Genomic DNA, 21,507 nt, shown 5'->3' with positions numbered 1-21,507 from the left:
ATAGTATAGCTCGGTTCAGGGCAGGCACGAAAACTTTAATTTGTTATACAATATTACGAAGACGTAGTGTTGTATGTAGTGGAAGTATAGGGAATTAGTTATCAGTACTTAATCACTCCATTTGGAGGTAACGCATGACTGCCAGCGCAGTTTGAATGCCGGTGTTTTCATAAACAGCTCCTAATAAGGCTTCCACGACGGTTGATTTAGTCCGAACCGAGATAGCCCTATGCTGAGAAGGATTGTTAATGACATGAAGGCCCAGGTGTGCCGAGTCAAAGATCATAGCTAGATTGTGATTGATGGCAAATTGCTGCATCCATTGTGATGCCTGCCCTACACAAAAGTGTCAACAAAGTTTTCCGTTTTAAATCCTCATCTCTCACGTGTACGCCCGGGGGTACTGGATTCAGCCCGTTCTGAATGGTTTGGATTGTGATGCAACAGAACAAATTGCCATGCTTTTGTACCGAATCTGAAGCTATTTAGCCAGACCCTGTCCCTCGTTGGGCAGCAATGTTCGAATAAATTGGACCAAAAGTGTACTTCCAGATGCCTGAGGTGGGATACCCCTGACCCGACCACCGGGACGTGGAAACTTGCTTGTTACATATCTGACAAAATCTGCCGATTCGCAATGGCAATAGACATATTTTATAAAAACCGCAGAATCGAAATGTCGGGATTGAAATCCTGTATTTATTTCTGGCCACCTGTTGACGAGCGCATGCGAATCCCCGCCTCGATAATAGTCGAGACTTCGGCTGGCATCATTCGAGCAGAAGACAAAAACGGACAGAGTGGAGAGAGTAGCTAAACTTCTGACCGGTCTCCGGAAGATATGCTCAATATCTCAGATCAGGTCGTCACTATCCATCGAGGCTCGCACTACATACGACACAACGGCCGCTACTCCAAAGTTAGTCTCTGGTCTCAGAATCCTACATCCCAGAAGACCGTCAAGGTTTTCATGGCGGTCAATGCCACCACGTCGGGGCCGATGAGATATATCAGGAAAATTTGCTCTGGTTACATGCCATCAGATATTGGTCTGTCGTCGCTGGCATGGTCAACAGCAACTCGAGCAGCGAGTTCGTGGTAGGTGAAGACCCGGATGCAAATGGTATCTAAGCAGTGTCTCCTGCTCGGTTTAGTTTTATGTAGAACTATCCGTCGCAGGCATTCGGCGCGCTTGCTGCAAAAGGTGGGAGATGGCGGAGTAGTGGCGACGTCGCCGACGTGGAGCCGGGAAGCCTGATGGCCACTGGATGGGTTCGTCGTCGGCTTGAATCAATCATATACTGATCAAACAATGGGCAATTCACCGATTCCAGCTTCGGCTCCGACGCCGATGCAGTCCGCAACGCCAGGGCGTCTCTGGCAGTTTTAATCGCCACCCGCGCGGCCGGTGTCCACCCTATCCTGGCGATGCTAGCACCGGAGGCTGACGACCATTTCGCATTGATGAGCCCTCGCTGGGTTATAATACCTTATCTACTCGTCAACGAATCTACTCGCATTACTATGACCGACAGCCTTCAAGTTCCTGACACATCCATGGTCGTCGAGGCTGTAAATATGCTCGCCGTGCTTGTGGCCGAGAGCAAGGTCCGTCTTGTTAAACACGGGGAGCTGGTAAAAGCGCTACTACACGCTTACATCAACATTAAAATCAATGGCATTGGAGTGGCGCCGTACTCGTCGTGGTTCCTCGAGGGCCACTCGGTAGGGAGCCGGCCTCTGGGTTTTACCCAAGTGCCCCCGGTTCTCTGCTCTCGTTGGGGAGCTGGCTGCCGTTGCAGTTCGGTAATACGCCACTATAACAAAATACCTGGGGTGTTACGGGATGCTGAAGCTCAGTTATGTCGGCCTTACGATCGCCACCATGGCAGTGTATTAGGTCGGGTTAGGGCTGAAGTAAGCAAAAACTTTATAAATGAGGAGAAGGGTGACGACAGTGACGTCCTGGCACCGCACATTGACGAAGCTTGGTTTAAAGAAAATACCGGCGGCTTTCAAACCTGAGTCCGTGACTTTTCTTCAATCGTCGCTGCCTGTGCTGCCATGATTGGGAGTTCGGCTGTCGACTGTGAAACAATATCAAGTCCTTCCATTGAAATTCCTGGTTGGAGTACTGGGAGCGAGTTGGTGGTTACGCTGTGGTTGTTCATCACCTTTTTATTGCTTGAGTTTTGCTATGGACTATGGTTGTGTTAGTGGACTAGCCTCTGCGTTGTTAGCCGGTTTTGGGTAAGCCCTGCTGGATAAGATACCTACCTAGCCTTCGGGCCCTTGAATCCTGGGCTTACCTATATAGGCGGGGTCCGCGCCCTTCTTCCCTGGAACCTAGGTAGGTAGTTAACCCCCAATAGGTAATTGGCACGATTCAGCCTCACAACAGTGTACACGTTGCAGTTCCTTCACAGGTGTAGGGGACTCAGAATCCTTCGTGCCCTCCAAGATCGGTCTATGGAGATGCCAAGAACTGCCGCTTTCCACAGGTTCGATGCATGGCCAAGATGGTTACGTGGGCTATCGCAAGTAGTGAGCCAGTGAACTCACAGTAGGAGACAAAGACTGCTGAAATGAGATTTCTAGATGTGATCAGAGGGATCAGACCTCTGATCGACAACCTAGGCAAACGGAACTCTACCTAAGGTGGGCTGGATGGCTGACAAACGTGCGAAAAGGTTGTGGATGTTATACGGACAGGTAGGCAGGTACTTAGGGGTTGTACTTTGTGGACCCCCTGTTCGACAAAACACACTCTTGCGTCGACTGGGGTGTCAGCCGACAAGGGTGTCAGCCAGTTGCATTCCGCCCTAATTGCCGGCGCCCAGGCAAATAAAAACGCAGCTTAAACATCGACAGGGGTGTCAGCCAGCGACATTAGCGCCTTGGCGTTGTGGGAACGAAATTTACTACCTATATGTTCAGAATATCAGAATATAGCGTATATCAATGCAGGGCATCGCCTTACAAATCCAAGGTTCAACCCAGTCTTAGTTACAAATCAGCAAGTGATGAGGTATTCAAGCGGCCTTTTGCTCTATATATTTCGCATCTTGCGCGGAAGAATCACAGCCGGGGGTTTCTTTTATCATGTGCAGCTTCCCATTGTTCAATAAAAGCCCACATGGTCTTTCGTTAAGTTCCATGTCTGGGTTAGCTTCACAATAACCCTTTACTTGTGCAGCGGTCAGAGTTTCCCCCTCAGTTTGTGGCCTATCTCTAGTCTTTGGAGCTGTCAAGCATACCACCCAAAAAAGAAAAGACATGGTTGCCTCAGAAAACTACCTCACGAACGTCATGGAAGACCAGCATGTTCCCCCTTCGCTGAGCGACGAGAAGTCTGCCAACGACCGCCTGTCTACACCTCCTGGTGGAAAGCTGGAAGACAGCACAACAGAAAACAACGGAAAGGAGGCAAACGAGGCGCTCAAAAGCGACTCACCGCGCCCGGTACACGGAGTGAAGGTACGTTGTGATTCTAATAACACGTGCATATATACCTACATAATGCACCATTGGACACCAAGGTCAGCCTCTGTGCTAACACCTTGTGCTAACAACCTCCACTGCAGTGGGTTCTGGTCGTCGTTTCTCTGCTCGCCTCTTTCCTGATTTATTCTCTCGATGTGACGATTGTGGCAACAATCCAGCCGGCCATCGTCCTCACGTTCGGCCACGTCGACCTCGTCCCATGGCTGGCCGCTGCTTTTGCTCTGGCATCGGCCGCGACCGTACTCCCCTGGTCCAAAGCATATGGTACCTTTTCCGCCAAAATTCTCTTCATTAGCGGGACGGTCTTGTTCATGGCCGCATCGGCCCTGTGCGGCGCCGCCCCCGATATCAACGCCTTTATCGTCGGTCGTGCTTTAGCCGGCGTCGGTGGTATCGGTATGTATATGGGCATCATGACTATCCTTTCCGTCAACACGAGCGAGTCGGAACGTCCACGCTACCTTGGCATGTTGGGCTTTTTCTGGGGCATTGGTACTGTTTTGGGCCCCGTCGTCGGCGGTGCCTTTGCCGAAAGCTCGGCCACTTGGCGATGTAAGTAAAGTGCTCGGTCAATGCCCGGTCTGCATGCCTGAGCCATGGTTAACAAACAATAACCCAGGGGCCTTTTACATCAACCTGATCGTGGGGGCTGTCGTTGCTCCCATCTATGTTTTCATCCTACCCGATTTTATCCCTCAACCTGGCGTTTCCCTCAAAGAGCGACTGGCACAGCTGGATTACCTTGGAGCTCTGGGATCCGCTGGGGCATTTTTGTGCATTATGATGGCTATGAACTTCGGAGGTGTTCTTTGGTCGTGGAACGACGGAAGAAGCATCGCCTTATTTATACTGGCTGTGGTCATTGCTGTGGCTTTTACGCTGCAGCAGGTGTTTTTAATCAGGACCTCGATGCAGTATCGCATGTTCCCCATGCACTTTTTCAAAAACCGCACCATGGTTATTCTGTTTGGTAATATGAGTATGTCTCCCCCCGATGCTTTATAAAAGAACCTGTCTACTAATACGATATCCAGTGTGGGCTGCCTTTGGTTGCCTTATCAGCATCTACTATTTACCTCTTTATTTCCAGTTTTCCCGAGGCGCCACGGCCATGGAAACGTCTGTTTACATGCTGCCCTTTATTTTGTTCCTGTCCGTCGCTGTCCTTCTGAACGGCCATTTTATGGCCAAGACTGGCTATTACTACCCTTGGTTCCTTTTCGGCACTGCTCTTCAGGCAATCGGTGCCGGCCTTATGTGTATGTTATTTCCTAAATCTCCTGCTTGCTATTTGTTCTTTTTTCCCAACCGTGACCTGCACCATTTGCTCGTCCATCCACTTACCTGGGTTTTTTTTTCCCGCTTCACAGATACGGTCGACGAAACAACCCCCGACGCCAAAATATACGGCTATACCCTCCTACTCGGCTTCGGCGTGGGCTGCTACTCCCAGGCCGGGTTTCCAGTCGCGCAGGTCTCCGTGGCGGCCGGCGATATCCCCTACAGCGTCGGGTTCATGATGGTCAGCCAGATGCTCGGCATCGCGCTCGGCACCGGCATGGCGGGTGCGCTCTTCGTCAACACCGCCCACCATGGCCTGTCTGCCATCTTCCCCCACGCGTCCCCCGACGAGATCTCGTCGGCTGCCAGCGGCGCCAGCAGTGCCCTTCTCAACGCCGCCGATCCCGACACCCGAGCTCGCGCCGTTCACGTTATCGCACTTGCCATACGCAACGCATTCGTGCCCATGGTGGTCAGCGGCGCCATCGCCTTTCTGTCCAGTCTCTTCCTGAAGCGGGAGAAGGTTTTTGTTCCACAGGCGATGGCTGGTTGAGAAGTCAGGAGCAAGTTGTGACGTGTATCTTTTCGGTGCCGTCGTGAGGGATTCTGCTCTAATTGTTTTGATGTTTCGGGCTCTAAATTATGTTAAGCGTCGGACGGGGAACTGTCGGGGGTTGTTTCAAGCCCGAAATCCCCGCTTGTTGGAGACATGGGGATTGGTGCAGTCGGAAATTTCTGACAGACTTAATATCCACTTAACCAACTTGGTGTTGACCGCAGGGAAATGCAACATCCTGGTGGCCGGGAGCTGCTTTTGGAAAGTTCATACCCTCAGAGAACGGTAATTAACGCGTACACGGAGCTATTGGCGTCGTGCCGGGCCCGTATACGAGTGTATACGATCGAGATGGACCCGTCTTTATTTCCTACGGTCGCCAAAGGAGCGGGAGAAGCCGTTAAACCTTCTAATAGCAAGCCATTATTAATTGTCGTTTTGATATGGGGTGATACAGGTATTCAAGCTAAACGCCTCACGAATGAGTTTGCCAACAGTTTCGTTAATCTATATAATTTTCCACAACCCTTTTGTCCCGGCTAATTTTTGTGAGCATATCCAAATCGCTACCTTAGCACAATCTGTTTTTTTATAATGACCTGCCCCCATAGAACAAATAATTGAGGGCTATTGAGTTGGGAATAAGAAATCCCAAAAAATGGCGCGCAGTTTTTGTATCGATGGACGATTTTGCTTATTGGTCCGAAAATTTACCCGGGCGGCTATGGATTGTTGCGCATTCCTTACGTTCTATTGAGCCCCAACAACGACTATTATTGAAAAAAATACCTAGTTAGTGGACCAAGTATCTTGAGGATAAGGATAAAACCGTTGTACTTACTTGGGCTTGCAAAACGTGGTGCCTTCTCTTTTCTTACCGCAATATCCACACGTGAAGTACTTCTTGGGATTATCGCTCTTTTTCTCACCACTCTTGGTGTCTTCACCCCTGCGATATACCGAATTGCTGTTATGGTTGGCTCCGTCAACAGAAGGGCAATAGCGTCCCTGAGGGTTAACGGGTAGGGCATTAACCGAAAGACCGCAGGCAAGGAAAATGAGAGCTTTGATGGGCAACATATTTCCGGATGAATTCGAAAAAGTGTAGGGGATAATTGTAGCGTATACAAAATAAGAGGTTAAGGTGGTCTGGAAATCTAGTAAAAAGTAATAGTGAAGTTGCAATATAAAATAATTTTAAATAAAATGTTTGCTTTAGCGAGACATGAATACACGCTAATATATTATTTTTCTACTACTGCTTTGGGCGATTCACCCAAATGAATTGCATAAACGGCAAGCCCGTACCCGAATTATTAATTGAGAAGCTATTTTTAAATCTTATACATAAAGGACGACGGCTCCGTACCACGTATATTTGATTAAAAGTATGATTTTCTCGCTTTTAATAGCATTTTCTTACTAATTTGGTTTAACGGAGGACGATACCTGGGCTATAATTGTTGTTCCGCCGTTATTTGTATAAATTTTGCGCTAAGTTGTTATAATTTCCAATATATTCAATAATTATTATTCTATTTTCATATTAGGCTCAACCATGCGGTATAGGTTATATTATTAAAAGAAACGAATAAATTACTCGACGTCCGGGGCTTACCATGGTATAAATGCCTTTTACTTACCGGGATAGGAATACGGAAAGGCCGAAATTAGGCCAAACTCTACCCAGTTTCTGGACATGCCCGTTTCTGGTTGGGGCAACCTTACCGAAAGCCCAATGTGTGATTGCGCGAAAAGTTCAAATAACATTTATCTCTCAACCATTTGATAATAGCAAATTATATCATCGGAAAAGTGGCCCTGGTTTAAATATAGTTAAATATGGAAAAAATTACCCGCGGAACCCAACATGGCCGGTGCGAGTGGCCAGGCAGGCGGCGACGTCGTATCCTAGTCTAGTCTCGCAGCACCTAGTGACATCGGGACGTCCCGGGGAATGAGTAGCCTTCAAGATACTGCTGCCTGTTGGAATGTCTGTTGGAGGTCAGGCCACGCTCGTTTTAAATAATTGATCCATCTATCGCACTAAGTTGGTTGGACAGGAGGTGCGCCGACTTACCCCTGCTTGCTGCCTTAGTAATATGACGCGGCCCGCAATTCCGAAGTACTGCCAAGATTGACAATTCCACCATGTTCCGTGGCGTTTGGCTGTTTCCCCTCCCATTTCATCATGTTTTTACCTATGCCAACACCAAGGAAAAATTCAGCGCATCACCTTCACCGTCTTAGTAGCATCCAACACAACACCAAAGCCAGGGTTTCGTATACTTGTGTACTAATTTGCCCTGTTTGGCCGTTTAGTCATGTATAACTCCTCACAGCATCAGTCCAAGGATAGCGACTGTTTCCACAACACATGCCTCCCCGCAGCTGCATGGGACCACGGTGAGGACTGGTCTGGCATTACGGATCAGAAAGAACGCAAGAGGCTACAGAATAGGTTGAACAAGCGAATGTGTAAGTTCGCCATCTCATGGCATTGGCACACCCAAGGAAACCCCTCCGCTACCTTCCTAGGGGTGAATCTGTTCTCTGGTGCTCAGGTGAATGCTCGCAGCAAGGCAGAGGATGAGAACAAATCGCTTCCCGAAAAACGCATTCGTCTCATCATCAACAACAACCTCCGACTCCTCCTGTCCCGGCTCAACCTCATCTTCACCTCCACAGGACTTGGCGCCATATGTTGCTTCTAGTCCTCTCCCGGTCGACGTGCTCACCACAGCCGGGCCGACATTTAATTCTTCCTCGAGCGACGACATCGCACAGAGCCTAGCGTTCCTGGAGCGGTTCGCAGAGCATGCCCTGTCGAGTTATGGGGTTGGGTGCCCGTGTGCAGACCACCACCTGGATTTAATCGAACTCAAAGTCATCAATGGCTTCACCATGAACGCCGAAGCGTTGGGATTCACGTTTGACTGGCTCCTGTGCGGGTTTGTGTCGCCCTTTGGGCCTCCTCTGGAGCTTCCCCGGAAAAAGGGCCAACCTGATCAAGACCAGCGACCCGGAGCCATCACGCGCCCGATGCCACCAACCCTCGTCCCCACGGCCCTGCAGCAGAGGATGAGGCATCACCCGTGGCTGGATCTGTTTCCGCTGCCCAGACTGCGCGACAACTTGGTGCTTGCCGACATGTCTCCGAGTGACTTGAACGAGCTTTTCAAGTACGTCATCGACGCAGGAGGCGGGGAGAGGGGACGGACCGGCATGTTGGTCTGGGGGGAACCGTGGGTCCCTCGCAACTGGGAGGTCAGCGACCTCTTCCTGGAAAGGTGGGGCTTCCTTCTCCGGGGATGTCCCGAGATGATAGTCTCTTCGAATCACTGGCGGCGCCAGAGACGTGAGAAACCCATTGCGGACCCGAAGTCGTTTGTACAAGATGTATCTTAACTGCAGCCTCGCCTCTAGTAATAAGCTGCATTACTTGGACGATGGAGTCCATATTCACATGCGTGGATGATAAAGCACGCAATTTATACCTGAAATAATGCAGCCGTTTTATAAATTCTACATCGTAAATTAAGTTAAATTCATATATTCCACGGAATCAGTTAAATGATTATATCAAAAGATGGACTTTCATCATAACCTGACCCTCAGCTGAGATCACGTTTTGCATGGGCTACAGGGCGCACCACCATCGTTCTCGATTGAAAACTGCCGCATATGATTAAAGCCCAGAATGGATGACTGGTTGACTTTGAAACTGCCTTATTTCACTACATATCTTTTGGGAACATGCAGGTTAGAGGATGTTGGAATGTGTGGTAAACCAACTCTTAACATGGTCTTGTGCCAAAAGACGTAGCTTTGCTTATATATTTACTTTGCTATGGAACAAATAGTCAAATCCCATCCGAAACCCAATATAATTACTGATGCGAATACCATCCCTGCAAAATTCAATCATGGACGGTTTTGCAAAAAGCAAGGCCTAGAAAAGCGAAAAGAGCCCCTTTTTCTGTGAGTGGGATGCTGGTCATAGGGGCTGAAAATGGTGTTTTCCTTGGTGTTACAATGAGGCGGGCGTGCCTTGAAATGTGTTCATCTGCTCTGCGGCCTATAAACTAGAAGCTATTTGCGCGAGAATGCAAAATGTGTGTCTATGGAGGTAATGGTTAACTACATACCTTGCGCAAAGAGAACGATCAGAGTATAGTTGGTACGCAGGCGGTAATTCTTAATCAGGGCAAATGATAGAAAGAAGTTGCCGAGCTACTTTGATTCCCCTAGCCCTTTCTTTATTTCTAAAACTTTACGGAACCAACAAAAAAGAGATGGCACTGCAGAGGACCAAAAAAGCAACTAAACCATGCCAAAAGTTGAACTCCGGCGCCGAGGTTCGAACTCGGGTCTTCAGGGTGCTTTTCAGGAATGTGCTGAAAGCCTGATATGCTAACCTCTGCACTACGTCGGATGCTTTGGTTGTTGTTATTCGACTGTTCCATGGGCAACTAAGGAGGAAGGGCGGTCAGGAGGACTGTGGCAAGCGGGCAGGTGGCAATTTTCTTTCTCTTTTCCACTGCATCTGAGCTCAAGGTGAGATTTTGCTCGGGCCTGGGAGTGAAGGCAAGGGAGCCCGTCATGGAAACGGGAGGCTGCCTCTCAGGTGATCCACAGTTGGTGCCCTGCAAATAAGGTTGTTTGCTTTTGTTTGGCTGTCTACGGGCATCCGTACAATGCTGACTGGACACTTGGCACTTTGCCAAACGAGCATTCCAATCCTCTCCCTTTTTCCAGACCCTTTCTGACCAAAGGAAAGTAAGTGCCTCTAGTCAAAAAAATCAGCAAGCCGGTGGGGTATAGACACAACCCTTGGGGTCCAAAAGGCCTAAAGTCCACGGAAGAAATCTACTTCCCCAGGCTCTCAGCTCAAGGGATGACAAGAGGAACTCAGAGAATTGAGTGCACTTACGGAACTTTTTGTTGTATGCAGTTCTTCCAGCCAAATTATCGTCAGATATGCTTCCAACGCTCCATCCTCAACTCCATCTTTTTTTACTCGCCCTGATAGTCCCTATTCCTCTTCCTCTCCATCCTCAGGCGCATGCTGAAACGATATGCTCGGATCCAGCGCCACCATAGCATTTTGAATCACCCGCACAACGGCCTGCAGGTACCGTATCGCCAGGGCTTGATTGTCGCTGATTGAGCCCTCTGCTTCATCGTCGCCGTCGCATTCGGCCAACAGCGTCTCCATGGCCTCGCAACCTTCCGCAGATATCTTGACGTAGTCGGACTGCAGCTTGTTGAGGAGAAATTCGCGTAACGACTCTATCAACTCTTCGTGTTCTGCTGGTGACGGATCTGCGAGGATGCCAGCGAGCCGGGCTACTTTTCCAGCGTGATCCAGCCCCTGTTCCCGTAGATACGCCTCGCAAAAGAGCCATAGGAGGGCGTCTTGGCAGTGCGCAAAGTCATTTCTGAGCCCTTGCCTATCGTGGATCCACTGGCGCGCACGACCAACTACCGACCTGTGACTGGACAACGAATCGAGGGATATAAGGAAGTCGCGAGGTTTGGTCGGCCTTTTTTCTGTGGTTTCATCCCCAGAGTTTTGGGTCTGCAGCCGTACGTGGACGTAGTCGTTATGCAGGTCATCAGACTCTGGGAGCACAAAGCCATAGGCCACTAGCAGCTCGCTGTTGGTCTTAAGCCCGTAATTGTTAAAGATCTGCTCGCCTGGTTTATAGCCCTGTCCATTTCGGCCATTGACTAGAAGTCTACATTCACCGGGGATAGATTCACTATCCCAAGTAGCCTGGACCAGCGGATCATGATTTGCAATATCGAACAACGGCATCAGGATCGAAAAGTCGTCCATCTCACACCCGTCCAGGTACTTTGCATGCTCGATCTTCAACGACTCCCATACCGCCGGGGGAACCACGAGACTGGGCCGAAAGCTACGACTCGTAAAGATGCAGTATGCCCATCGGTACAGCAGCGGGCTATACTCCCGCCAGTTATCGAGGCCCGAGTCCCTCAGCGCCCGCCGGCCCTGCTTGGACTCGCGACCTGCGATGTCGGCCATCTCGTCGGCCGCAACGCCGGCATTGGTGCCAGCCAGGACTGCAGCATCCTCCTCGGGCCAGAAAGGGGGCAGGTTCCAGGATGCAAGATGTTCTGGTTGCGGGAGGGAGGCGATGTAGGGGTGCCAGTGTGATTTGGGGCCAAGGAGGTACTGCTGGATCAGGAAGAAGCGGCTGACGACGTGCGGGGGTACATTTTGGAGGAAGTGGTCCGGGAAGGCTGGCTCTGATTGTTCTTGAGTTCCATTCTCTCCAGAACTCGATATCGAAAGTGGCCTTCCCGTCAAGGCGTTGAGGACGGAGAGAGTGGTGGACAAGGGGCAGCTCACTATGGCGCAGTGACCATCGGCGTCTAGGGTAACGACCTCCTTGGCCCGAAGCGACACATTAGTGATGGGATCATTATAAATTTCGACTGCAGGATTCAGCAGCCCGCCTTTGGCTTTATTCCATTCGACCAGGGCGGCAAAACGGCGGTCATTGGCGGCGGTACTCATGGTGAAAAGGGGGCTGCTAAGGCGGGCAAGGCGGGCAAGGCGGGGTGTGGGGAATTATAAAAAAAAAAGGCTGTGTTGTGTGGTGGCGCGCGCTTGTGGGATGCTCTAGAGACGCGGAAAGCACGGACTTGAGTGGCTTGAGCGGAGCGAGCCCCAGTCAAACCCCCACAGTATTATCATGCTTCAATTGATGCCAAAAGCTTCTCTTTGTCTGAACTACGTGTACTTAGTACCTACCGGTATATTTGTATGATTAACATTCTTGTTTCTTTTTTTTTCTTTCTTTTTTTTCGTGCTCAACCGTGGCTCAACTTGTCATAGTACCTAATGCAAGAATCTTTACTACATCACAGAGCCTTTGAGAATATTTACACCACCATGGTACCTGATTTACCTCTGTACAAATGCAACAGTTTCAGAATCCAAGGGATTTCTCGCTAATAATAACCTTAACCAATAAGATTTACAACGGGGTCGAAAGGAGCGTTGACCGCCTGTGAGAATCACCAGTACTTTTCGTGGTACAAATCTTTTAAGTGGCGCGCTTATGTGAGCACAGCCTGGCATGGACCGCACGATGGACCAGTTGGGGCAGGCCAGGAAGCTCAACCCAATTCGTGAACATAACCTTGTATCCAACTGAAATATACGACCGACAGGCATCGAATTGTAGAATTATTATGAGCGGTGAACATGTTGATGACTCTTGGCATGGTACAAGGTGAGATGGGTTCACATTGATGTGGTTATGCTGCTCGTTTGGTTCTACAATGTACGCGACACTGCCAAGAGTGACACGCCAACAATGCCTCAAAACTTGAGCTGCTAACATCCATAAGGGGCGCGTTTGTTCGGGGCTGAGCCAATCAGCCGCACCCGACATCGCGACGGAAGCTACGTAGATGGAGATGTCCACTTTGGTGGTAGGAGCTTACCACAAGCCAAAATGAATTTTCTTGGCCATTCACTGCGCCGCAGGGCTTTTTGAGTTGAACTGGGCTAAACAACAGGGGGGTCGATCGGCACCCTGACCTTACCTGACATGGGCGCTTGGCTACCCGATCCGAGAATAGGTCAGCCTGACCCTTGTTTTGGTGTGTCCTAGGCTGACGTGCCAAGGGTCAAACAAAGAGAGGCATCCGGTAACCGAGACAAAAATCAGTGGTTCCTTACCGTTGCATTCCAGGCTGTGCAATTTAGACAAATTTGACGTGTCGCTTGGGAATTTAGAGATATATAATTCGATTCCCTTCCGGAATGATGGTTGCCACGATTCAATGTTTATTCCTTTGTTCCATCGTCATTTAACGAACAACAGTCATTCACATCCTAATTCGCTGGGCTTGAGTGGGTTTTCTCTTTTCATTCATCATCAATTCCCAGTTTTACAAACTAGCCCACCTGGTGGTCTACAATCCCCCCGTATTCTCGTTCAGCCCTACGCCTGCCTCATAAGCACCCCCAACAACCTCCTTTCTTTCTACCTAGAGACCTACCTAGGTACACACAACAACCACCAACCATGGCCCACCACAACATCGGCGAGCACTCGCCCTTCCTCAAGCGCGTCTTGGTCCCCTTTTGGGTGATTAGGATAATCATCATGGTGGCCAACATCGGCGTGATGGCATTGGCAATCGGAGCCATTGCGTACGTCAACAACCGCCGCGACAAGTACAGCAACGAGTTGAACGACGTCCAGAGGGAGCTCGACGAGCTCAAGACCGACTACGACGTCCAGCAGGCCCTCGGCGTCACCATTGCCATCCTTTCGGTGGAGATGGCCCTCGTCATCCTCTGCCTGATTGGCGACATCGTCTGCATAGTAAAGCGCTCCCGCCGCACCCTGACCCCCAAGTTCTTCCTGGGTGTCAACGTCGTCCAAAGTCTCTTCTGGGTCGTCGCCTTCATCCTGAGCATGATGGGCGCCAGGAGCAGCGCCTCCATTGCCATCAATGTTATTGTCTTGTTAGTATCCCTTGCGCCTATTGATTTCATGACCCGAAAAAAAAGAGAAGAAAAAAAAAGCATTAGTACTAACTTTTAATCACGCAGGCTTTCTTTCCTCGGCCTTCTCATCTACGCCTCCATCGTCTTCCACCAGTGGCGCACTGGCAAGCTGCCCAGCCCGATCGAGAGCCGCCAGATGTTGGGCGAGAACAACGTCGAGACCGGCTACAGCCAGCAACCCAAGTACACTGGAGTTCCTGCGCCCCAGCATAACCAGCAGAGCTACTAAAGAGAAGCTTTTGTTGAACGTTAGTCTGGCTGAGGCAATGAGGACCGGCTTGGCCTTGTTTTTCAGAATCTGGATATGACTTTTCACGACATGTTGTTTTTTAATAGAAATTGTTTTGTTGTTTCGCTTTTTGTCTTTCTTTTTTTTTTTCTCGCGAGCAGCGAGCATTGGTCGTGTTCCCGGCTCTCGCTGAGATCATGTTTTATTAGCATGAGCGTCTATTAAAGATACCCCTGAAGATAAACGCAAGTTAATTTCACGATGAGAAAAATTCACTCTCTGTTACAAAATCGTTATCGCCAATGATATTAATTTTGAACCTTCATCTTCGGAAAAAGGCGACCCGCTCCGCAGCCAATATGATCTGGTCATCCGCGCCGGGTTTGCCGTGATGAGATGAGCTATATAGATATAGACTGAATATTGTTAGAATCCCCGTGCAGGACCTTTGAAGCTCATTCCCAGCTGTATTATTTACTCAAGTCTACTTGATCTTCTCAAAGTCTATCCCAGACCACTCTGGCACATTCTCCCACCTCTCCTTCAGCGTCTGCCCCGTCAGCTTCCTCCCACCGTTTGCCTCCGAGGAGATGGCAAACACTTTGGTGACCAGCACGGCCACAGGCTCCCTGCTTGCTGACGCCTCCTCTCCAACGTTAACATCGTGGTCCACCACAGGGATCATAGTCCGCTGGCTCGCCAGGTTCGTGTTGGAGTCTGGTTTGAGCGGGTAGCACCTCGTCCTGCCCCCGCTCAACAACGTCTCGGTTCGGATCCCACTGGCTCCTGCGCTGGAAAGCACCAAGACTCCATCCTGTACCCGGAGGATTCCCTCTGCAGTCCCAACTTCGACGACACCATCCAACGTCTCCAGATCAGGGACTTGTTTACCATCTTCTACCCTCCTATTCCCAATCGCGAACCCACCCTCGACGGTCCTCAACCCATCCCTCACCAACCCTCCATCATCCACAAACACCTCATGCACCCTAATATGCCAGTCAGGCCACCTCCCCGTCGGCGGCACCAACGTCGTCCTGACTCTGACGCTCAAATCCCCCCAGGGCCACCACTCCACCCTCGCAGCCACAACCTCCTCCTCCTCCTCCTCCCCCCTTCCCGTCCCCATTCCCACCACCGCCTTCACCAGCTCCCCCTCGCTACACCACCGCCACTTGACCACCCACGTCTCCCCAGCGTCCCTGCTCAACGCCAGACAGCTGTCGGGCGCGATCTGCTGGATCAACGGGCCGGTGGGGACCGAAAAGGCAAACGCTGACGAGTAGGCAAACTTGCAGTACTTGGCCTGCGTGGCCTTCATCGGCCACGCGACGAACTGCGCCGCCGACAGCAGGAAGTGGTGGTTTCCGGACGGGTGGTTGCACAGGATCTGCCCCGGCGCGGGGATGGCCTGCACGGGCTGTGACGCGAGCAGCTCGGACGGGAAGGGAGCCTCGTCGGCAAGCCAAAAGGAGTCGGATGCGGGGAGGGCGATGGCAATGAGGGTCTTGAGTGCCCAGTAAGGTGACTGTGGGGAGTTGTAGTCCTCACACATGAATGCGTTGCTTTTGGTTTTGACTCGGTCAGCTTTGGGTTTGTTATATTTAATTGGATGTGTCTTAAATAAAAAGACAGAAAAAGGGGGGTATTCAAATCACTCACGGATACAGCCAGCCGATGTTCAGCGCCCCCGTCGAGTCAAAAATGTCTGCGGAATGCCGGGACCACCACCTCAGGTGTCTGAGCAGAAACCCCTTGATGGCACCTGGACTGTCGAGCGGTGCAGGCATGTCTGGGACGTTGGCGAGGGCAAGAGCGGCAAAATAGCCACCACATGCAAACCGGTAGGTCAGGGATCTTCCGAAGGGGATCGCAGAGCCTGTAGGTGTAGACTCCTGAGTTAGCCTCTGCGCACCACCTTGCTACCACCTCGGACTGCATCCTAACCATCAGCGTCAAAGTACCGCCAAAATTCCCTCCCGAAATCCCGCGCCCGCTGCCTATACACTTCCGCCCTCTCCGGATCGAGATCCGCCGCAAACCGCACATAGATCAACTGGCTGAACTGGATGGCAAAGCTACCCGAGTAGTAATCCACCTGCCTGCCAGCACCGACCACCTCATCCACCCTCCTCCCCTTCCCCCTCCCGTCCCTCTCCGCCCCAGCAGGCAACCACGGCCCATCCGCGCTCCAACCATCCTTCAAATAAAACCCATCCAGCACGGCCAGGTCAGTCTGCATCTCCTGCCGGAGCAGCTCAGCCTCGTGCCCAGAGACGCCGCACACTCTGATCAGGGCCAGCTCCGACAGCACGCGGAACCAGCGCCAGTTGTTGAGCGGCATGGGTTTTCCCACCATGCCACGCAGCCAGTCCGCCACGTTGATCCGGGAGCGCGCGTCGAGCACCCCGTACAGCGCGTCCGGGGCGGCGAGCAGCGCGAAGCTGACGATCTCGGCCTCGACCATCCGCTGGTCCGTCGGCGAAATGGCGCCCCAGTACTCGGCGTGGTCGGGGTCCGTGCCGTTGGCGAGGCCGATGATCCACGGCTGCAGGAGCGAGTCGAGGTCTGCAGAGGCATCGGCGGTTTCTTTGTCGCTTGAGGAGCTGCTGAGGAGAAGGGCGCCGACGGCCCAGAGAGGGCGGGCAAAGCCCTCGAGCTGGGCTGCGGTTTCGTCAAAGTGAGTGCCTGTTGCTGGGGAGAGGCGGATGCGGGCGTTTGAAGGTGAGAAGAATGGGTGGAGGGGTTTGAGGAGAGCGGTGGTGCCGGTTAGGAAGTCGGCGCGTGTGAGCCAGGGGTTGTCTGTGAAGCCGGCGAGGGGTGGCATGGTGTCCTGATGGCTTTTTTCTCAAGGCAATGTGTGACTGGCAGTACTGAAGTAAGTCCTAGCTAAGGTCTCACTCTAAGCAGTACTCGTCATACCTTTCTGGGAATACGCAAATGTGAGGACCATGCGTGAGATCACGCTGTAATGGCTCAAAATATTCATATCGGAGGGTTGCCGTGCGGGGTCTATTTTTTGGAGATATATGCACTCCTCATGCTACTGCTCCTCTGACCCCGCCTGCAACATGACATTGAGTATTTGCCGCCGGGTCAAGATGGACCGAAGAGTGAGCATTATGCAGGTGGGTAGATAGGTAGCTAGGCAGGCAGGCAGGCAGGCAGGTATACACCTCTGGCATAATTCCCAAATCCGATACTACACGACAGCCCGCTCGCCACCCGCCATGACTGGAACCATATTATTCACATCTCCAGGGACTCGACGAACGATATCAAGGTAACCACCCAAACACACTTTCTCCGTTTTTAATCTTCATCACCCTTAACCTTGTCTGCCTCCCGATCCGCCTCACGCAGCGCCTCTAAGCTCTTCTGATGGCGATTATACAGATAAAACCCGGTGCATAGTGAAGCCCAGCAGCCCAAGATGAAGCAAAAGTTGACAATGTAGCCCTTCTTCCACTGTGGCGCCTCGACGACCGGGAATACGGTGATGGGGTAGAAGGATTGGATGGCGAAGCCGAATGTCAGCATGGACCCTGTGCAGACTGCGCGGGCCTCTTTTGGAGTTTGTCGACAAAACGTCGTTGTATCAGCGTTGGATCTGAAATGATCAAAAAAAAAATAAAAAAATAAAAAATAATGTAGAGTATTACATACCTGCGCTGTCTTTGAGCCAGTAATTCACAGTCGGTACCAGGATTGGCGTGACTGCTGCGCTGATGCCAAGGAGGTAGTAGGCAAAGACTACGTATCGTAAACCCGGTTAGTAAGTGAGTAATCCAGAAACCAACTCCAACTTCAACCAAAACACACTCGTAAGGAGACATGAGCGTACATTTCAGCCCGTCGGGAATATACCAAACCATCAACAAGATATTGGCAAACAAAAATAAACACTGCACGGCGGTAAAAACAGCCCACGTCGGATACACCATGCACAGCGACGTAGCCAACACTGCCGTGACGACCGACACACCCTGCGCCCCAGTCGGGATGGTGTTGATCTGCGGCACCGTGTACGTGCCATGCTTGGCGGCCTGGTCCTTGAGCCACAGCGCCATCTGGCCGTGCGGGTAGCTGCTCGACAGGAACAAAACGTACGCCAGCACCCCGAGTCCGTACCACTGCCACCTCCTGTTCGCCAGCAGCGTCTTGAACGTCTTGACCGACAGCCTCCTGGGCTCCTCGACGCCGACGTCACGCATCCTCCTCTGGCCCATGGCGTGCTGCTCCTCGGTCATCCACCAGGGCCTGCTGCTGGTGGGCATGCCGGGGAAGATGAAAAAGCCCAGCACCGAGAGCGGCAGGGAGATGCAGCCGTCAATGACAAACAGCCACCTCCAGCCCGACATCCCCCCGACGCCGTTGAGGTTGGTGTAGGCCGCCGCCTGCAGGTACCCTCCCATGATGACGCCGATGTTGTTGCTGACGTACCACACGCCCGTGCGCTTGAACAGCTCCTCGGGCTTGTACCAGCTGCTCATGATGAAGAGCGAACCGGAAGCGACGGGCGTTTCGAGCAGACCCAGAAGGAACCGGGTGCCGTAGATGTCGGCCGCCGACCGCAGTCTGGACTGCGCAAAGGTGAGGATGCTCCACAGCACCTCCATGGTCGGGAGGAAGTAGCGGGACAGTTTGGGCCGCGACAGGATCAGCATGGCGGGCACCTGGCAGATGATGTAGCCGACGTTGTAAAAGGCGCCAAACAGCGAGTATTCGTTGCCGTACAGCCCGAGCTCTTCCTTCATGCCCGACACGTAGGCGTTGTTGATGTTGCTCTGGTCCAGCCACTTGAGGAAGAAGGCGATGCAGGTAAAGGTCAGCAGGAAACAGTCGAGCTTGCGGAGGAACTTGCGTTCTTCCTCTGGGTAGTGCTTGGGGTACCAGTCGAACATGTACACCCACGCCCACCAGAGCGATTTCTTTGCAGTTTCCGGTGCTGGGGTGGGTGAGCTAGCTTGGGGTGCGTTTGTGTCGTCATTATTCTCGATGACGCCGGCATCTGCTATACGCTTTGTTGTTGCTGCTGCAACATTCTCAACATGGTCGGGTTGAGTTGCGGTAGGTTTAGTCGCATCACCACCATCAGTGTTTGTGACTGGTGACTGGGTCATGTCGCCGTGAAGGTGAGGCGTGTCCTCCTGTTGCTTTGGTGCTGGTCCTGGACCTTCCGCCATAATGCTTTTCTCCCCAACTCTCTAGCCGTTGCTAGGTAGTAGCAAAGCAGGCAGCAACAAGTAAGTACCGAGTGGGCTGTCGAAAGGACAAACCCCAGTACTTATCATGCCGGTCATGGTCGCATTCGCAGCATCCTTCGTTCCCCCCAGTCGTCGCCATTTCCACGGGTCAAAGTAGACCGACGATCGGCAGACAATGCAGCATCAAGTCAGGTTTTGAAAATCGCCTGCTTATGCTCGAGCCCCCTGGTGATAGGCTCTCCACCCCCAGCTTTTCGTCGTATTTTTCCCCGCACATGGGGGGAGGCATGCAACCGTACTCGGCTCCGACACACCCCATCACGGGATTTGCTCCTCCGCACATAATCCTGCAGCTGCTCTCCTGCCTTGCCACTTGATCAGAGTGGTTTGGGCTGGGTTTGGTTGATCTAGGCTCCTGCTAGTGTGCCCACCGGGTAGTAGTTATGTGGATGATTTGCGCCTGGTCTTGAATTTCTTGTTTTTTTTTTTTTTTTTTACTGTCATATTGTTGTGAGCGCCAGGGTTTACTTACAGGCATCTGTACATGGTCAAGGAACAAGTAGAATTAGCCGAGTAACTTCAAATACTACCTCCTGAGGTGGAAAGCAAGGCATTCACTCACCTTGAGAAACCCCTGCTGTCAGAAGTGCGCTCTAGACTAGACCCGCTTCATGTAATGTTACATAACCCTTTTGGTTCTTTTATTTGATTGTAATAGGTCATTTGAACCGGTTGGCAGCAGTCAGTCATGGTGTATAGGGCCGTCATATTTACCATTCTTTCTTTCAGTAGTGACCTATCAAATCTGTTTAAAGCCACTCGATACAGTAGAAAATACACCGATCGCATTAGAACCCCTAAGCCCACCGCTCAAAGATGAGCGGCATCCTTTGAAAACAAACCTGCTAAATGAATGCAAAATAACATACCATAGCACGTAAACAGCCCATATCTTTGACCATGTCCACTCTCTTTCTCTGTGCTACCTTCCAACCATCAACAGCCAGTGTATCTACCGCCGAGTCCCTGCTCAGAAAGGAAACCAAGGGGGGAAAAGATCAAAACTAACCCGAAAAACATGCAGTAACGACAAGCCAACTCCGTCGAATCAGCACGCGCATCCATCCTTGCCCTCCACATCCCGTGGGCCACCCAGGCTGACACTCTGCTGCTCGCCACTGCGGCCGGCACCAGCACCGGCACCAGCACCCCTCGCGCTCTTGAGCGACGTCTCCGGGATCGCGTTGGCAATGGCTGTAAAGACCTCGGTGACGTTGAATCCCGTCTTGGCACTGGTCTCGAAGAAAAGCAACCCTTCCTCCTCGGCGTACGCCTTGGCTTCCTCTGTCGGTATCTTGCGGGCGTCGCCCGAATCGCCACCCGCGCCGTCGGCATCGGCATCATCATCCCCGCCACCGGCCGCATCGCCACCGTCGCTCGTCAAATCGAGCTTGTTACCGACGAGGGCGATAACGATACCCGGGGATGCTTGGCGCTGCAGCTCGGCGACCCAGTGCTTGGCCTTGATAAGTGATGTCGGCTTCGTGAGGTCGTAGACGACGAGGGCGGCCTGTGCGTTGCGGTAGTACATGGGCGCCAACGAGGCGAAACGTTCTTGTCCGGCCGTGTCCCATATTTCAAACTTGATGGTCCGGGCCGGCAGGTTGCATTTTTGGGTCAGGAAGGCAGCTGTGTCGAGCAGAATGATGGGGGGCTTCCGGTCAGTTCCTCGGCGTCCGGAAAGGCGCATACGTTTGCGAGAGTTCGGTGGCAAGCTTACCCCCTATTGTCGGCTCCTTGTTCTCTTGGAAGTCGTTGTTGACAAACCTCAGGACAAGTGATGACTGAATAGTACCGAGCTTGAGGTTAGCAAGCTGCGCACCACGTCGGAGTGGCGCACGTGCGACCGTGAGCATACCTTTCCCACTGCAGCTTCACCAAGCAACACCAGCTTGACGCTGCTGCTGGGTTTGGCTGCTCCGTCGGCCATGTTGGCAATTTATCTCGATCGAGGGCGCTGATGTTATAAAAGTAAACGGTCGTAGGTTTAGAGTGCTTCTTAAAAAAATAAATCGCTGCAAATCGGGTGTCGCGGCTGCGATGGATGGATAAAAACAAGCGATGGCGTTGGAAATCGTTGTCGCCAGCCAAAGTTTAGTCCAGCCTAGAATCG

General features: G+C 51.8%; 9 protein-coding genes across 9 annotated transcripts; 4 read left to right on the top strand and 5 right to left on the bottom strand.

Annotated features, from left to right (window-relative positions):
- Window positions 1–112: 112 nt before the first annotated feature.
- PgNI_10021 (uncharacterized protein) lies at window positions 113–319 on the bottom strand (the record flags this gene model as incomplete). The annotated part of the gene is made up of 1 exon (XM_031130001.1): window positions 113–319. One exon carries the CDS (start codon window positions 317–319, stop codon window positions 113–115), a length of 207 nt encoding a protein of 68 aa, XP_030977757.1.
- A 522-nt stretch (window positions 320–841) lies between these two features.
- Window positions 842–2,025, top strand: PgNI_10020 (uncharacterized protein; the record flags this gene model as incomplete). Its single annotated transcript, XM_031130000.1, has 2 exons — window positions 842–1,098; window positions 1,335–2,025. The coding sequence occupies 2 exons, from the start codon at window positions 842–844 to the stop codon at window positions 2,023–2,025; spliced, it is 948 nt and encodes a 315-aa protein (XP_030977756.1).
- Window positions 2,026–3,276: 1,251 nt separating this feature from the next.
- PgNI_10019 (uncharacterized protein) lies at window positions 3,277–5,338 on the top strand (the record flags this gene model as incomplete). Its single annotated transcript, XM_031129999.1, has 5 exons — window positions 3,277–3,477; window positions 3,585–4,056; window positions 4,124–4,483; window positions 4,539–4,763; window positions 4,875–5,338. The coding sequence occupies 5 exons, from the start codon at window positions 3,277–3,279 to the stop codon at window positions 5,336–5,338; spliced, it is 1,722 nt and encodes a 573-aa protein (XP_030978198.1).
- A 2,210-nt stretch (window positions 5,339–7,548) lies between these two features.
- PgNI_10018 (uncharacterized protein) lies at window positions 7,549–8,867 on the top strand. The gene is made up of 2 exons (XM_031129998.1): window positions 7,549–7,819; window positions 7,920–8,867. Exons 1-2 carry the CDS (start codon window positions 7,666–7,668, stop codon window positions 8,747–8,749), a joined length of 984 nt encoding a protein of 327 aa, XP_030978199.1. The 5' UTR covers window positions 7,549–7,665; the 3' UTR covers window positions 8,750–8,867.
- Window positions 8,868–10,376: 1,509 nt separating this feature from the next.
- On the bottom strand, window positions 10,377–11,888 carry PgNI_10017 (uncharacterized protein; the record flags this gene model as incomplete). The annotated part of the gene is made up of 1 exon (XM_031129997.1): window positions 10,377–11,888. The coding sequence occupies one exon, from the start codon at window positions 11,886–11,888 to the stop codon at window positions 10,377–10,379; it is 1,512 nt and encodes a 503-aa protein (XP_030978202.1).
- A 1,283-nt stretch (window positions 11,889–13,171) lies between these two features.
- Window positions 13,172–14,563, top strand: PgNI_10016 (uncharacterized protein). The gene is made up of 2 exons (XM_031129996.1): window positions 13,172–13,856; window positions 13,944–14,563. Exons 1-2 carry the CDS (start codon window positions 13,411–13,413, stop codon window positions 14,125–14,127), a joined length of 630 nt encoding a protein of 209 aa, XP_030978203.1. The 5' UTR covers window positions 13,172–13,410; the 3' UTR covers window positions 14,128–14,563.
- Window positions 14,564–14,611: 48 nt separating this feature from the next.
- PgNI_10015 (uncharacterized protein) lies at window positions 14,612–16,954 on the bottom strand (the record flags this gene model as incomplete). The annotated part of the gene is made up of 3 exons (XM_031129995.1): window positions 14,612–15,692; window positions 15,790–16,006; window positions 16,075–16,954. The coding sequence occupies 3 exons, from the start codon at window positions 16,952–16,954 to the stop codon at window positions 14,612–14,614; spliced, it is 2,178 nt and encodes a 725-aa protein (XP_030978200.1).
- A 163-nt stretch (window positions 16,955–17,117) lies between these two features.
- Window positions 17,118–19,498, bottom strand: PgNI_10014 (uncharacterized protein). Its single transcript, XM_031129994.1, has 3 exons — window positions 17,972–19,498; window positions 17,794–17,880; window positions 17,118–17,693 (listed from the first exon to the last, which is right to left on the bottom strand). Exons 1-3 carry the CDS (start codon window positions 19,311–19,313, stop codon window positions 17,440–17,442), a joined length of 1,683 nt encoding a protein of 560 aa, XP_030978201.1. The 5' UTR covers window positions 19,314–19,498; the 3' UTR covers window positions 17,118–17,439.
- Window positions 19,499–19,996: 498 nt separating this feature from the next.
- PgNI_10013 (uncharacterized protein) lies at window positions 19,997–21,507 on the bottom strand. Its single transcript, XM_031129993.1, has 3 exons — window positions 21,253–21,507; window positions 21,115–21,178; window positions 19,997–21,023 (listed from the first exon to the last, which is right to left on the bottom strand). The coding sequence occupies exons 1-3, from the start codon at window positions 21,322–21,324 to the stop codon at window positions 20,443–20,445; spliced, it is 717 nt and encodes a 238-aa protein (XP_030978206.1). The 5' UTR covers window positions 21,325–21,507; the 3' UTR covers window positions 19,997–20,442.

This window comes from Pyricularia grisea (assembly GCF_004355905.1).
Source record: "Pyricularia grisea strain NI907 chromosome Unknown Pyricularia_grisea_NI907_Scaffold_7, whole genome shotgun sequence".
In the NCBI taxonomy this organism is placed as follows: Eukaryota; Fungi; Ascomycota; class Sordariomycetes; order Magnaporthales; family Pyriculariaceae; genus Pyricularia; species Pyricularia grisea.
This window is presented reverse-complemented; position numbering and strand designations above follow the sequence as displayed.

Excerpts from the sequence above, each read along its gene's own strand:
- PgNI_10018 (XM_031129998.1), top strand. The coding sequence starts at position 7,666 with ATGTATAACTCCTCACAGCATCAGTCCAAGGATAGCGACTGTTTCCAC. Across the intron at positions 7,820-7,919 it reads TAGGTTGAACAAGCGAATGT|CAAGGCAGAGGATGAGAACA; the intron begins GTAAGTTCGCCA and ends GAATGCTCGCAG.
- PgNI_10016 (XM_031129996.1), top strand. The coding sequence starts at position 13,411 with ATGGCCCACCACAACATCGGCGAGCACTCGCCCTTCCTCAAGCGCGTC. Across the intron at positions 13,857-13,943 it reads GCCATCAATGTTATTGTCTT|GCTTTCTTTCCTCGGCCTTC; the intron begins GTTAGTATCCCT and ends TTAATCACGCAG.
- PgNI_10014 (XM_031129994.1), bottom strand. The coding sequence starts at position 19,313 with ATGGCGGAAGGTCCAGGACCAGCACCAAAGCAACAGGAGGACACGCCT. Across the intron at positions 17,881-17,971 it reads TATTCCCGACGGGCTGAAAT|TCTTTGCCTACTACCTCCTT; the intron begins GTACGCTCATGT and ends TACGATACGTAG. Across the intron at positions 17,694-17,793 it reads CTGGCTCAAAGACAGCGCAG|AGGCCCGCGCAGTCTGCACA; the intron begins GTATGTAATACT and ends AAACTCCAAAAG.
- PgNI_10013 (XM_031129993.1), bottom strand. The coding sequence starts at position 21,324 with ATGGCCGACGGAGCAGCCAAACCCAGCAGCAGCGTCAAGCTGGTGTTG. Across the intron at positions 21,179-21,252 it reads GTGAAGCTGCAGTGGGAAAG|TCATCACTTGTCCTGAGGTT; the intron begins GTATGCTCACGG and ends GGTACTATTCAG. Across the intron at positions 21,024-21,114 it reads CAAGGAGCCGACAATAGGGG|CTGCCTTCCTGACCCAAAAA; the intron begins GTAAGCTTGCCA and ends TGCTCGACACAG.